The following is a 13,912-nucleotide window of genomic DNA, read 5'->3' as shown; positions in this document are numbered from 1 at the left end:
CTCCCTGAGGGAGAGGGAGCGAGAGACATCAGTCAGTGTACAGATATCTCCCTGAGGGAGAGGGACTGAGAGACACCAGTCAGTGTACAGATATCTCCCTGAGGGAGAGGGACTGAGAGACACCAGTCAGTGTACAGATATCTCCCTGAGGGAGAGGGACTGGGAGACACCAGTCAGTGTACAGATATCTCCCTGAGGGAGAGGGACTGAGAGACACCAGTCAGTGTACAGATATCTCCCTGAGGGTGAGGGGACTGAGAGATACCAGTCAGTGTACAGATATCTCCCTGAGGGAGAGGGACTGAGAAACACCAGTCAGTGTACAGATATCTCCCTGAGGGAGAGGGGACTGAGAGACACCAGTCAGTGTACAGATCTCTCCCTGAGGGAGAGAGGACTGAGACACCAGTCAGTGTACAGATATCTCCCTGAGGGAGAGGGACTGAGAGACACCAGTCAGTGTACAGATATCTCCCTGAGGGAGAGGGACTGGGAGACACCAGTCAGTGTACAGATATCTCCCTGAGGGAGAGGGACTGAGAGACACCAGTCAGTGTACAGATATCTCCCTGAGGGTGAGGGGACTGAGAGATACCAGTCAGTGTACAGATATCTCCCTGAGGGAGAGGGACTGAGAAACACCAGTCAGTGTACAGATATCTCCCTGAGGGAGAGGGGACTGAGAGACACCAGTCAGTGTACAGATATCGCCCTGAGAGAGAGGGGACTGAGAGATACCAGTCAGTGTACAGATATCTCCCTGAGGGAGAGGGACTGAGAAACACCAGTCAGTGTACAGATATCTCCCTGAGGGAGAGGGGACTGAGAGACACCAGTCAGTGTACAGATATCTCCCTGAGGGAGAGGGACTGAGAGACACCAGTCAGTGCACAGATATCTCCCTGAGGGAGAGGGGACTGAGAGACACCAGTCAGTGTACAGATATCTCCCTGAGGGAGAGGGGACTGAGCGACACCAGTCAGTGTATGGATATCTCCCTGAGAGAGAGGGACTGAGACACCAGTCAGTGCACAGATATCTCCCTGAGGGAGACGGACTGAGAGACACCAGTCAGTGCACAGATATCTCCCTGAGGGAGAGGGGACTGAGAGACACCAGTCAGTGTACAGATATCTCCCTGAGGGAGAGGGGACTGAGCGACACCAGTCAGTGTATGGATATCTCCCTGAGAGAGAGGGACTGAGACACCAGTCAGTGCACAGATATCTCCCTGAGGGAGACGGACTGAGAGACACCAGTCAGTGCACAGATATCTCCCTGAGGGAGAGGGGACTGAGAGATACCAGTCAGTGTACAGATATCTCCCCGAGGGAGAGGGACTGAGAGACACCAGTCAGTGTACAGATATCTCCCTGAGGGAGAGGGACTGAGAGACACCAGTCAGTGTACAGATATCTCCCTGAGGGAGAGAGGACTGAGACACCAGTCAGTGTACAGACATCTCCCTGAGGGAGAGGGACTGGGAGACACCAGCCAGTGTACAGATATCTCCCTGAGGGAGAGGGACTGAGAGACACCAGTCAGTGTACAGATATCTCCCTGAGGGTGAGGGGACTGAGAGATACCAGTCAGTGTACAGATATCTCCCTGAGGGAGAGGGACTGAGAAACACCAGTCAGTGTACAGATATCTCCCTGAGGGAGTGGGGACTGAGAGACACCAGTCAGTGTACAGATATCGCCCTGAGAGAGAGGGGACTGAGAGATACCAGTCAGTGTACAGATATCTCCCTGAGGGAGAGGGACTGAGAGATACCAGTCAGTGTACAGATATCTCCCCGAGGGAGAGGGACTGAGAGACACCAGTCAGTGTACAGATATCTCCCTGAGGGAGAGGGACTGAGAGGCACCAGTCAGTGTACAGATATCTCCCTGAGGGAGAGAGGACTGAGACACCAGTCAGTGTACAGACATCTCCCTGAGGGAGAGGGACTGGGAGGCACCAGTCAGTGTACAGATATCTCCCTGAGGGAGAGGGACTGGGAGGCACCAGTCAGTGTACAGATATCTCCCTGAGGGAGAGGGACTGAGAGACACCAGTCAGTGTACAGATATCTCCCTGAGGGAGAGGGACTGAGAGACACCAGTCAGTGTACAGATATCTCCCTGAGGGAGAGGGACTGAGAGACACCAGTCAGTGTACAGATATCTCCCTGAGGGAGAGGGACTGGGAGGCACCAGTCAGTGTACAGATATCTCCCTGAGGGAGAGGGACTGAGAGACACCAGTCAGTGTACAGATATCTCCCTGAGGGAGAGGGACTGAGAGACACCAGTCAGTGTACAGATATCTCCCTGAGGGAGAGGGACTGGGAGGCACCAGTCAGTGTACAGATATCTCCCTGAGGGAGAGGGACTGAGAGACACCAGTCAGTGTACAGATATCTCCCTGAGGGTGAGGGGACTGAGAGATACCAGTCAGTGTACAGATATCTCCCTGAGGGAGAGGGACTGAGAAACACCAGTCAGTGTACAGATATCTCCCTGAGGGAGAGGGGACTGAGAGACACCAGTCAGTGTACAGATATCGCCCTGAGAGAGAGGGGACTGAGAGATACCAGTCAGTGTACAGATATCTCCCTGAGGGAGAGGGACTGAGAAACACCAGTCAGTGTACAGATATCTCCCTGAGGGAGAGGGGACTGAGAGACACCAGTCAGTGTACAGATATCTCCCTGAGGGAGAGGGACTGAGAGACACCAGTCAGTGCACAGATATCTCCCTGAGGGAGAGGGGACTGAGAGACACCAGTCAGTGTACAGATATCTCCCTGAGGGAGAGGGGACTGAGCGACACCAGTCAGTGTATGGATATCTCCCTGAGAGAGAGGGACTGAGACACCAGTCAGTCTACAGATATCTCCCTGAGGGTCGAGTCTGAGGCACTGACAATCCATCCCCTTCTGTTAGTTTCCTGGTTAGTGAATCAGCACGGTCTCCTACTCGGGCTCATACATTAGCTGCTTGAATTTGTGTTGCTCTTTCTGCCATCTCCCGCCCCACAGCCCATCTCCCATCCACTGGGCCACTGCATTGAGCCCCCTCACCTTGGCCGACGTCTTGTCCTGGGTCAGATACTCCAGGGCGGTCAGCCCGCAGTTGGACTGGATGCGGGAGATCCCATGCGGGCAGTGGAACTGGGCCTTGAGACCCAAAGTGTAGGGCGGGTCGGCTACCCGCGGAATGCCTTGGGTCACGCTGGGGGTCTGGCCACCTGGGAGGGTCAAAGGTGGCATGGTTAGATTCCAGTCCCAGTCTCGCCGTCTCCTCCCTGCGCTCACACCGTTCCTCAACATGAAACCTGCCGTTCCATGTTCCTTGGGCTCTGCTTCCACCAACAATCAGGATATTTAAAATCCAAGCTTGACATCACCGAATCATTACTGCATTAACCCCCATCTTCCCTCAGCTCATTAAGATGAGGCACCTTTGGCCCGGATTCCCAATACCGGGGCTAAAAGGGTTAAATTACGAGGACAAGTTGCATAGACTAGGCTTGTATTCCCTCGAATATAGAAGATTAAAGGGTGAACCATTCGAGGTGTTTAAGATGATTAAAGACTTCGATAGGGTAGAGAGAGAGAAACTATTTCTTCTGGTGGGGGGGGGAGTCTGGAACAAGAGGGCATGACCTTAATATCAGAGCCAGGCCGTTCAGGGGTGGTGTCAGGAAGCACTTCTTCACACAAAGGGTAGTGGAAATCTGGAACTCTCCTCCCCAAAAAAAGTTGGATGAGGCTGGGGGCCAATCGAAGACGTCAAAACTGAGATTGATAGATTTTCATTAGGCAAGGGCGTTAAAGGTTAGGGAGCCAAGGCGGGTAGATGGAGTTAACATTAATTTCAACCATGATCTGATTGAATTGCAGAACAGGCTCGAGAGGCTGAATGGCCACCTCCTGCTTCTATGTAACAGGCCCGAGGGGCTGAATGGCCTCCTCCTGCTTCTATGTAACAGGCTCGAGGGGCTGAATGGCCTCCTCCTGTTCCTATGTAACAGGCTCGAGGGGCTGAATGGCCTCCTCCTGTTCCTGTGTAACAGGCTCGAGGGGCTGAATGGCCTCCTCCTGTTCCTATGTAACAGGCTCGAGGGGCTGAATGGCCTCCTCCTGTTCCTATGTAACAGGCTCGAGGGGCTGAATGGCCTCCTCCTGCTTCTATGTAACAGGCTCGAGGGGCTGAATGGCCTCCTCCTGTTCCTATGTAACAGGCTCGAGGGGCTGAATGGCCTCCTCCTGTTCCTGTGTAACAGGCTCGAGAGGCTGAATGGACTCCTCCTGCTTCTATGTAACAGGCTCGAGGGGCTGAATGGCCTCCTCCTGTTCCTATGTAACAGGCTCGAGGGGCTGAATGGACTCCTCCTGTTCCTTGTAACAGGCTCGAGGGGCTGAATGGCCTCCTCCTGTTCCTGTGTAACAGGCTCGAGAGGCTGAATGGCCACCTCCTGCTTCTATGTAACAGGCTCGAGGGGCTGAATGGCCTCCTCCTGTTCCTATGTAACAGGCTCGAGGGGCTGAATGGACTCCTCCTGTTCCTTGTAACAGGCTCGAGGGGCTGAATGGCCTCCTCCTGTTCCTATGTAACAGGCTCGAGGGGCTGAATGGACTCCTCCTGCTTCTATGTAACAGGCTCGAGGGGCTTAATGGCCTCCTCCTGTTCCTATGTAACAGGCTCGAGGGGCTGAATGGCCTCCTCCTGCTTCTATGTAACAGGCTCGAGGGGCTGAATGGCCTCCTCCTGTTCCTGTGTAACAGGCTCGAGGGGCTGAATGGCCTCCTCCTGCTTCTATTTAACAGGCTCGAGGGGCTGAATGGCCTCCTCCTGTTCTTGTGTAACAGGCCCGAGGGGCTGAATGGCCTCCTCCTGTTCCTGTGTAACAGGCCCGAGTGGCTGAATGGCCTGCTCCTGTTCGTATGCTAGAGGCACAACTGGCCTCCTGCTCCAATATTATAGGCTCAAAAGGCTGAATGGCCTGATCTTATTCCTATGTTGTAGGCTCAAGGGGCTGAATGTCCTCCTCTTACTCTGATGTAACAGGCCCGAGGGGATGAATGGCCTCCTCCTGTTCCTATTTGGAGTGGAATGGACTCCAGAGATAAGAAGCGTCCGACACATCGCACTGCGTCAGTATAGAGCGCAGGTCCCAGTGAGCGCTGGATGCAGTGAGTCCACTATCTGGACCGCTTTTAATGAGGGAGCTTCTTCATTTAAAGAAGGTACAGATACCTGGGGGATAGATGGGGCAATGGGTCACATCTTGATCTTTCACACTCTGGGACCTGGGATCAAATCCAGAACCAGACAGAAAGGATGCTGTATGCGCCCTGGGAGTGTATGATGGGACAGTGTAGAGGGAGCTTTACTCTGTATCTAACCCGTGCTGTACCTGCCCTGGGAGTGTTTGATGGGACAGTGTAGAGGGAGCTTTACTCTGTATCTAACCCGTGCTGTAGCTGCCCTGGGAGTGTTTGATGGGACAGTGTAGAGGGAGCTTTACTCTGTATCTAACCCGTGCTGTACCTGCCCTGGGAGTGTTTGATGGGACAGTGTAGAGGGAGCTTTACTCTGTATCTAACCCGTGCTGTAGCTGCCCTGGGAGTGTTTAATGGGACAGTGTAGAGGGAGCTTTACTCTGTATCTAACCCATGCTGTACCTGCCCTGGGAGTGTTTGATGGGACATTGTAGAGGGAGCTTTACTCTGTATCTACCCCGTGCTGTGCCTGCCCCGGGAGTGTTTGATGGGACAGTGTAGAGGGAGCTTTACTCTGTATCTATTACATGCTGTACCTGCCCTGAGAGTGTTTGATTGGACAGTGTAGAGGGAGCTTTACTCTGTATCTAACCCGTGCTGTACCTGCCCTGGGAGTGTTTGATGGGACAGTGTAGAGGGAGCTTTACTCTGTATCTAACCCGTGCTGTACCTGCCCTGGGAGTGTTTGATGGGACAGTGTAGAGGGAGCTTTACTCTGTATCTAACCCGTGCTGTAGCTGCCCTGGGAGTGTTTGATGGGACAGTGTAGAGGGAGCTTTACTCTGTATCTAACCCGTGCTGTACCTGCCCTGGGAGTGTTTGATGGGACAGTGTAGAGGGAGCTTTACTCTGTATCTAACCCGTGCTGTAGCTGCCCTGGGGGTGTTTGATGGGACAGTGTAGAGGGAGCTTTACTCTGTATCTAACCCGTGCTGTACCTGCCCTGGGAGTGTTTAATGGGACAGTGTAGAGGGAGCTTTACTCTGTATCTAACCCATGCTGTACCTGCCCTGGGAGTGTTTGATGGGACATTGTAGAGGGAGCTTTACTCTGTATCTACCCCGTGCTGTACCTGCCCCGGGAGTGTTTGATGGGACAGTGTAGAGGGAGCTTTACTCTGTATCTATTACATGCTGTACCTGCCCTGAGAGTGTTTGAATGGACAGTGTAGAGGGAGCTTTACTCTGTATCTAACCCGTGCTGTACCTGCCCTGGGAGTGTTTGATGGGACAGTGTAGATGGAGCTTTACTCTGTATCTAACCCGTGCTGTATCTGCCCTGGGTGAGTTCGATGCTGACCCGTTGAGTCTGACCCCCGATCGTTGCCGGTATAACTCGTGGACCCGAGCCTCACCTGCCGGCGTGTAGCGGGGGTTGAGAACGGCGGGCAGGACGAAGCGCAGTGCACCATCGGCCTCGAGTGCCAGCTCCTGGATGAAGGAGAAGGAGACGCTGGCGCTCTGACCGGGCGGCAGGTTCCCCACGGTGCAGGTGAAGATGTCGCTGCTGCTGCTGTCCTCCTCCAGCAGAAAGCCCTGATGGCCAGAGGAGATCGCGTCGTCATACTCGTCCTTGGCCTGTGTGGTGGGCGGGGCCGGCAGAGGGGAAAGAGGAGAAGGAATTGTTGGTTAGAAAAGAGGCAATCACAGACTAGGGTCAGCAACCCTCCAGCATTGTCCTGGAGTCTCCCGGAATCCTAACTCGCACCCCGTCCTCAAGAACCCCTGGCTCAGCCACCCCCAGCCTCAGGTACCTCGGCCTTAGGACCCCGACTCAGGAACACGAGCCTCGGGAAGCCCTGCCTCCACCTCAGGGGGCCATTTGACCTCAGCCTCCGCCCCCCCCAATCAATCTCCCACCTTCTGTTTCTCCTTAATCTCGGCCACAATCTTCTTCCCATCCACCGTGGCCTGGAAGTTGTAGATTGCGGCATCACTGTCCATGGGGAAGACGAAGACGGCCTCCACGGGATTGGTCTCCTCATTCCAGTACTCCAGGCTTGCAGAGACATCAGCCACAAAGCCCGTCACCTGCACCTCCACCGAGATACTCCTCAGGGGGACTGCAACCGGGAAGAGAACAGCACGGTGAGGGGAGTCAGCACTGGGGGCCAATGGGCCCAACACCTTCTCATACACTCCCATTGTACACAATCCCAATGGACCCAACCCCTTCCCATTCACTCCCATTGTACACAATCCCAATGGACCCAACCCCTTCCCATTCACTCCCATTGTACACAATCCCAATGGACCCAACCCCTTCCCATTCACTCCCATTGTACACAATCCCAATGGACCCAACCCCTTCCCATTCACTCCCATTGTACACAATCCCAATGGACCCAACACCTTCCCATACACTCCCATTGTACACAATCCCAATGGACCCAACCCCTTCCCATTCACTCCCATTGTACACAATCCCAATGGACCCAACCCCTTCCCATTCACTCCCATTGTACACAATCCAAATGGACCCAACCCCTTCCCATTCACTCCCATTGTACACAATCCCAACAGACCCAACACCTTCTCATACACTCCCATTGTACACAATCCCAATGGACCCAACCCCTTCTCATTCACTCCCATTGTACACAATCCCAATGGACCCAACCCCTTCCCATACACTCCCATTGTACACAATCCAAATGGACCCAACCTCTTCCCATTCACTGCATTTGTACACAATCCCACTAGATCTTAACCCTTCCACATTTCATTGCCTGGAACAAACAGAATAAGCGACAGGTGGCTGTGAGCAACAATTCATGCCTACATAACAAGTCCACTAAGAATCGTGCTTTAAACGGCTTAGATGTAGAGAGCTCCAGGACGTGGCCCCATGTGGTTACTTCTCTCTCCCGCAGGAAGAACGGGTTAATTTTGTTTCTTTCCTTGTTATACTGTTGCTCGAGCATTGTGTAAACAATACTTATGTTAATTGTCACACAGTAAACCGACAAATTGCAGCTGAAATGCTGCCAGATACACATTCTATTTACTCCCATTACCTACAATCCCAGTGGACCCAAACCCTATCCCAGTCACTCCCGCTGTGCACATAGGAGCATAGGAACAGAAGGAAGCCATTCAGCCCATCAAGCCTGTTCCAGCATTCAATGAGATCATAGAATCATAGACTGATACAGCACAGGAGGAGGCCATTTGGCCCAACATGCCTGTGCCGGCTCTTTGGTAGAGCTACCTAACTAGCTCCACTCCATGACTCTTTCCCCATAGCCCTGCAATTTTTTCCCCCCTACAAGTATTTATACAATTCACTTTTGAAAGTTACTATTGAATCTGCTTCCACCACCCTTTCAGGCAGTGCATTGCAGATCACAACAACCCGCCATTCAATGAGATCACGGCTGATCTGTATTCTAACTCCATCCACCCACCCACCTTTGCTCCATATCCCTTAATACCCTTGGCTAGCAAAAGTCTATCGCTCTCCGGTTTAAAATTATTAATTCAGCTAGCATCTACTGCTTTTTGGGGGAAAGAGAGTTCCAGATTTCCACTACCCTGTGCGTGAAGAAGTGTTTCCTAACTTCTCTCTGAACGGCCTGGCTCTGATTTGAAGCATTGGTTCTGACGAAAGGTCATCGACCTGAAACGTTAACCCTGTTTCTCACTCCACAGATGCTGCCTGACCTGCTGAGTATTTCCAGCATTCTCTGTTTTTATTTCTGATTTGAAGGTTATGTCCCCTTGTCCTAGACTCCTCCACCTGTGAAGGAGCTGATTGGTAAGTAGGACCTGGTGAGTATTTCTACAGTCCAGTCATTAAAGTCAAAGTAAGGTCTCTAGTTTAGAGTAAGTAGTGTTTAAAGGGAAGTAAGGTTCCTAGTGTATTTAATATTCTTTAATTTAAAGGAAGTAAAGGGAATAAATTAAGGGTAGGACATGGCAGGGTAGCTCGGCAGCATGGAGTGCTCCTCCCGTGCTATATGGGAAGTCAGGGACACTTTCAGTGTCCAGGGCAAGCACATGTGCAGGAAGTGTCTCCAGCTGCAGCTACTTGAAATCCGCGTTTCAAAACTGGAGCTGCGGCTGGAGTCACTGTGGAGCATCCGCGAAGCTGAGATCTTCGTGGATAGAACGTTTAGTGAGGTGGTCACACCGTAGGTAAAAGTGCACAGGTAGACAGGAAATGGGTGACCGCCAGACAGAGTAAAAGAACTAGGAAGGTAGTGCAGGAGTCCCCTGGGTTCATCTCCCTCTCCAACAGATTTTGCGTTTTGGATAGTGATGAGGGAGATGGTTTCTCAGGGGAATGCAGCAAGAGCCAAGTCCGTGGCACCACGAGTGGCTCAGCTGCACAGGAGGGGAGGAAAAAGAGTGGGAGAGCAATAGTGATAGGGGATTCTATCATAAGGGGAACAGATAGATGTTTCTGTAGCCACAGACGTGACTCAAGGATGGTATGTTGCCTCCCTGGTGCCAGGGTCAAGGATGTCACTGAACGGCTGCAGGGCATTCTGAAGGGGGAGGGCGAACAGTGGTTCACATTGGTAAAAACAAGTCAGCCTGGAAGGCAGAGCAAATATGTAATGGCACAAGGGAGTATGACAAGGCTGGATGGCATTTATTTTAATGCAAGGAGTCTTGCGAGTAAGGCAGATGAATTGAAGGTGTTGATGAACACATGGGAGTATGGTATTGTTGCTATCACAGAGACATGGTTGAGGGAGGGGCAGGACTGGCAGCTCAATACTCCGGGGTATAGAATCTTCAGGCGAGACAGAGGGGGGTGTAAAAGAGGTGGGGGTGTCGCAATATTAATCAAGGAGTCAATTACTGCTGTACGGAGGGATGATATCTTAGCAAGTTCCTCTAATGAGGCCGTATGGGTAGAACTTAAAAACAAAAAGGGGCAAGCACTTTGCTGGGAGTGTACTACAGGCCCCCAAACAGTCAGGGGGAGATAGAGGAACAGATATGTCGGCAAATCTCAGCGAAGTGTAGAAATAATAGGGTAATAATAGTAGGCGATTTCAACTTCCCCAATATTAACTGGGATAGTCAGAGTGTGAAAGGCTTAGAGGGTGCAGAATTCTTAAAGTGCATTCAGGAGAGCTTTTTGAGCCAGCATGTAGAAAGTCCTACAAGAGAGGGGGTGTTACTGGACCTAATTCTAGGGAATGTACCCAGGCAAGTGGTAGAAGTGTCAGTAGGAGAGCATTTTGGTGACAGTGACCATAATTCGGTGAGTTTTAAGGTAGTCGTGGAAAAGGACAAAGATGGACCGGAAATAAAGGTTCTAAATTGGGGGAAGGACGATTTTAATATGATAAGGCAGCATCTGGCCAAAGTGGACTGGGATCAGCTACTTGTAGGAAAATCCACATCAGAGCAGTGGGAGTCTTTCAGAACGGAAATAGAGAGAGTACAGCGCCAACATGTTCCCGTAAAGGTCAAGGGTGGGACCAACAAGTCCAGGGAACCCTGGATGTCAAGGGATATACAAGAATGAATTAGGAAAAAAAGGGAGGCTTTTGGCAGATACAAAGGACTAAAAACAGTGGAAGCCCTAGAGGAGTATAGAAAGTGCAGGGGGGTAGTTAAAAAAGAAATTAGGAGAGCGAAGAGGGGGCACGAAAAAACACTGGCGGGCAAAATAAAGGAAAATCCCAAGGTGTTTTATAAGTATATTAAGGGCAAGAAGATAACCAGGGAAAGAGTAGGGACCATTAGGGACTAAAGTGGCAATCTGTGTGTAGAGCCGGAAGATGTGGGTGAGGTTTTAAATGGATATTTTGCATCTGTGTTCAGTATGGAGAAGGACGATGCAGGCATAGAAATCAGGCAGGGGGATTGTGATATACTTGAACAAATTAGTATTGAGAGGGATGAGGTTCTAGCGGTTTTAGCAGGCTTAAAAGTGGATAAATTACTCTATGGCTGGCGCGGACACGATGTCCGAAGGGCCTCTTTCTGTGCTGTATAACTCTATGACTCTCTAGGACTCTATGACCAGCAGAAAAAAGGTTTCTCTCCATCTATCAATTCCTTTCAAAATCCTAAAAACCTCAATCAATCAACCCCACAACCTTCAATATTCCAGGGAATACAAGCTTTGTTTGTGTAATCTCTCCTCATAACCCCAGTGGACCCAGCCTGTTCCCAACCTGGCACCCTGTGACCAGTTTCTGGGAGATCCTTTACCTGGGGTGTTCTTCACAGTCACGAGTCCGCAGGGTCTTTCCATGGTGTAGCTGGAATGTGAAAAAGACATGAATAGCGTGGGCATTGAATCTGGACCCGCCCCATCAGTCTCCCCATTTGTAACTCACCTTTGCAAGCCACAAAGCTCAGGCCCCACTGACTCATTCAGAGGCTTGCGACACCAGGAGCAAGGTTGTGTTGTTGAGATATCAGCCACGAGTGCTTAATGACAAAGACCATGTTTAGAGGCTGCAGAGGGTCGCTGAATGTCCCCTCAGGCCTCAGGTAGCAGGCCTCAAATATCTGGCCCTAGGTAGCAGGCACAAGGCATCAGGCGCCAAATAACAGGGCCCAGGCATCAGGCTCCAGATGACAAACCCAGGCATCAGGGCCCAAATAACAAACCCAGACATCAGGGCCCAAATAACAGGGCCCAGGCATCAGGCTCCAAAAAACAGAGCCCAGGCATCAGGGCCCAAATAACAGGGCCCAGGCATCAGGCTCCAAATAACAGGGCCCAGGCATCAGGGCCCAAATAACAGGGCCCAGGCATCAGGGCCCTAATAACAGGGCCCAGGCATCAGGACCCAAATAACAGGGCCCAGGCATCAGGCTCCAAATAACAGGGCCCAGGCATCAGGCTCCAAATAACAGGGCCCAGGCATCAGGGCCCAAATAACAGGGCCCAGGCATCAGGACCCAAATAACAGGGCCCAGGCATCAGGGCCCAGGCATCAGGCTCCAAATAACAGGGCCCAGGCGTCAGGGCCCAAATAAGAGAGCCCAGGCATCAGGCTCCAAATAACAGGGCCCAGGCACCAGTGCCCAAATAACAGGGCCCAGGCATCAGGCTCCAAAATAACAGGGCCTAGGCATCAGGGCCCTAATAAGAGAGCCCAGGCATCAGTGCCCAAATAACAGGGCCCAGGCATCAGGCTCCAAATAACAAGCCCAGGCATCAGGGCCCAAATAACAGGGCCCAGGCATCAAGCTCCAAATAACAGAGCCGAGGCATCAGGCTTCAAATAACAGGGACCAGGCATCAGGCTCCAAGTAACAGGGCCCAGGCATCAGGCTCCAAATAACAGGGCCCAGGCATCAGGCTCCAAATAACAGGGCCCAGGCATCAGGCTCCAATTAACAGGGCCCAGGCATCATGCTCCAAATAAGAGGGCCTAGGCATCAGGGCCCTAATAACAGAGCCCAGGCATCAGGGCCCAAATAACAGGGCCCAGGCATCAGGCTCCAAATAACAGGGCCCAGGCATCAGGCTCCAAATAACAGAGCCCAGGCATCAAGCTCCAAATAATAGGGCCTAGGCATCAGGGCCCTAATAACAGAGCCCAGGCACCAGGGCCCAAATAACAGGGCCCAGGCACCAGTGCCCAAATAACAGAGCCCAGGCATCAGGCTCCAAAATAACAGAGCCCAGGCATCAGGGCCCAAATAACAGGCCCAGGCATCAGGCTCCAAATAACAGGGCCCAGGCATCAGGGCCCAAATAACAGGGCCCAGGCATCAGGCTCCAAATAACAGAGCCCAGGCATCAGGCTCCAAATAACAGGGCCCAGGCACCAGTGCCCAAATAACAGAGCCCAGGCATCAGGGCTCAAATAACAGGGCCCAGGCATCAGGCTCCAAATAACAGGGCCCAGGCATCAAGCTCCAAATAACAGGGCCTAGGCATCAGGGCCCTAATAACAGAGCCCAGGCATCAGGGCCCAAATAACAGGGCCCAGGCATCAGGCTCCAAAATAACAGAGCCCAGGCATCAGGGCTCAAATAACAGGGCCCAGGCATCAGGCTCCAAATAACAGGGCCCAGGCATCAGGGCCCAAATAACAGAGCCCAGGCATCAGGCTCCAAATAACAGGGCCCAGGCACCAGTGACCAAATAACAGAGCCCAGGCATCAGGGCCCAAATAACAGGGCCCAGGCATCAGGCTCCAAATAACAGGGCCCAGGCACCAGTGCCCAAATAACAGGGCCCAGGCATCAGGCTCCAAATAACAGAGCCCAGGCACCAGGGCCCAAATAACAGGGCCCAGGCATCAGGCTCCAAATAACAGGGCCCAGGCATCAGGCATCAGGCTCCAAATAACAGGGCCCAGGCATCAGGCTCCAAATAACAGGGCCCAGGCATCAGGCTCCAAATAACAGGGCCCAGGCATCAGGCTCCAAAAATAGTGCCCAGGCATCAGGGCCCAAATAACAGGGCCCAGGCATCAGGCATCAGGCTCCAAATAACAGGGCCCAGGCATCAGGCTCCAAATAACAGGGCCCAGGCATCAGGCTCCAAATGACAGGGCCCAGGCATCAGGCTCCAAAGAACAGGGCCCAGGCATCAGGCTCCAAATAACAGGGCCCAGGCATCAGGCTCCAAATAACAGGGCCCAGGCATCAGGGCCCAAATATCAGGCATCAGTCTCCAAATAACAGGGCCCAGGCACCAGGGCCCAGGCAGCA

At 52.3% G+C, this 13,912-nt stretch overlaps 1 protein-coding gene across 1 annotated transcript in view; it reads right to left on the bottom strand.

Annotated features, from left to right (window-relative positions):
- Positions 1–11,489, bottom strand: part of LOC147121739 (von Willebrand factor A domain-containing protein 5A-like) — a 94,377-nt gene extending 82,888 nt beyond the window's left edge. The window contains 4 exon segments of the mRNA XM_085977994.1: positions 3,066–3,232; positions 6,625–6,883; positions 7,130–7,332; positions 11,447–11,489. Of these exon segments, the coding sequence (XP_085834120.1) occupies positions 3,066–3,232; positions 6,625–6,883; positions 7,130–7,332; positions 11,447–11,489 (672 nt within the window).
- Between the last annotated feature and the right edge of the window lie 2,423 nt (positions 11,490–13,912).

Source organism: Somniosus microcephalus, chromosome 3 (assembly GCF_052327205.1).
Source record: "Somniosus microcephalus isolate GS21.2 chromosome 3, FLI_Smic_1.0, whole genome shotgun sequence".
NCBI lineage: Eukaryota > Metazoa > Chordata > Chondrichthyes > Squaliformes > Somniosidae > Somniosus > Somniosus microcephalus.
The sequence above is the reverse complement of the archived record's forward strand: the minus strand, read 5'-3'. Positions and strand labels throughout refer to the sequence as shown.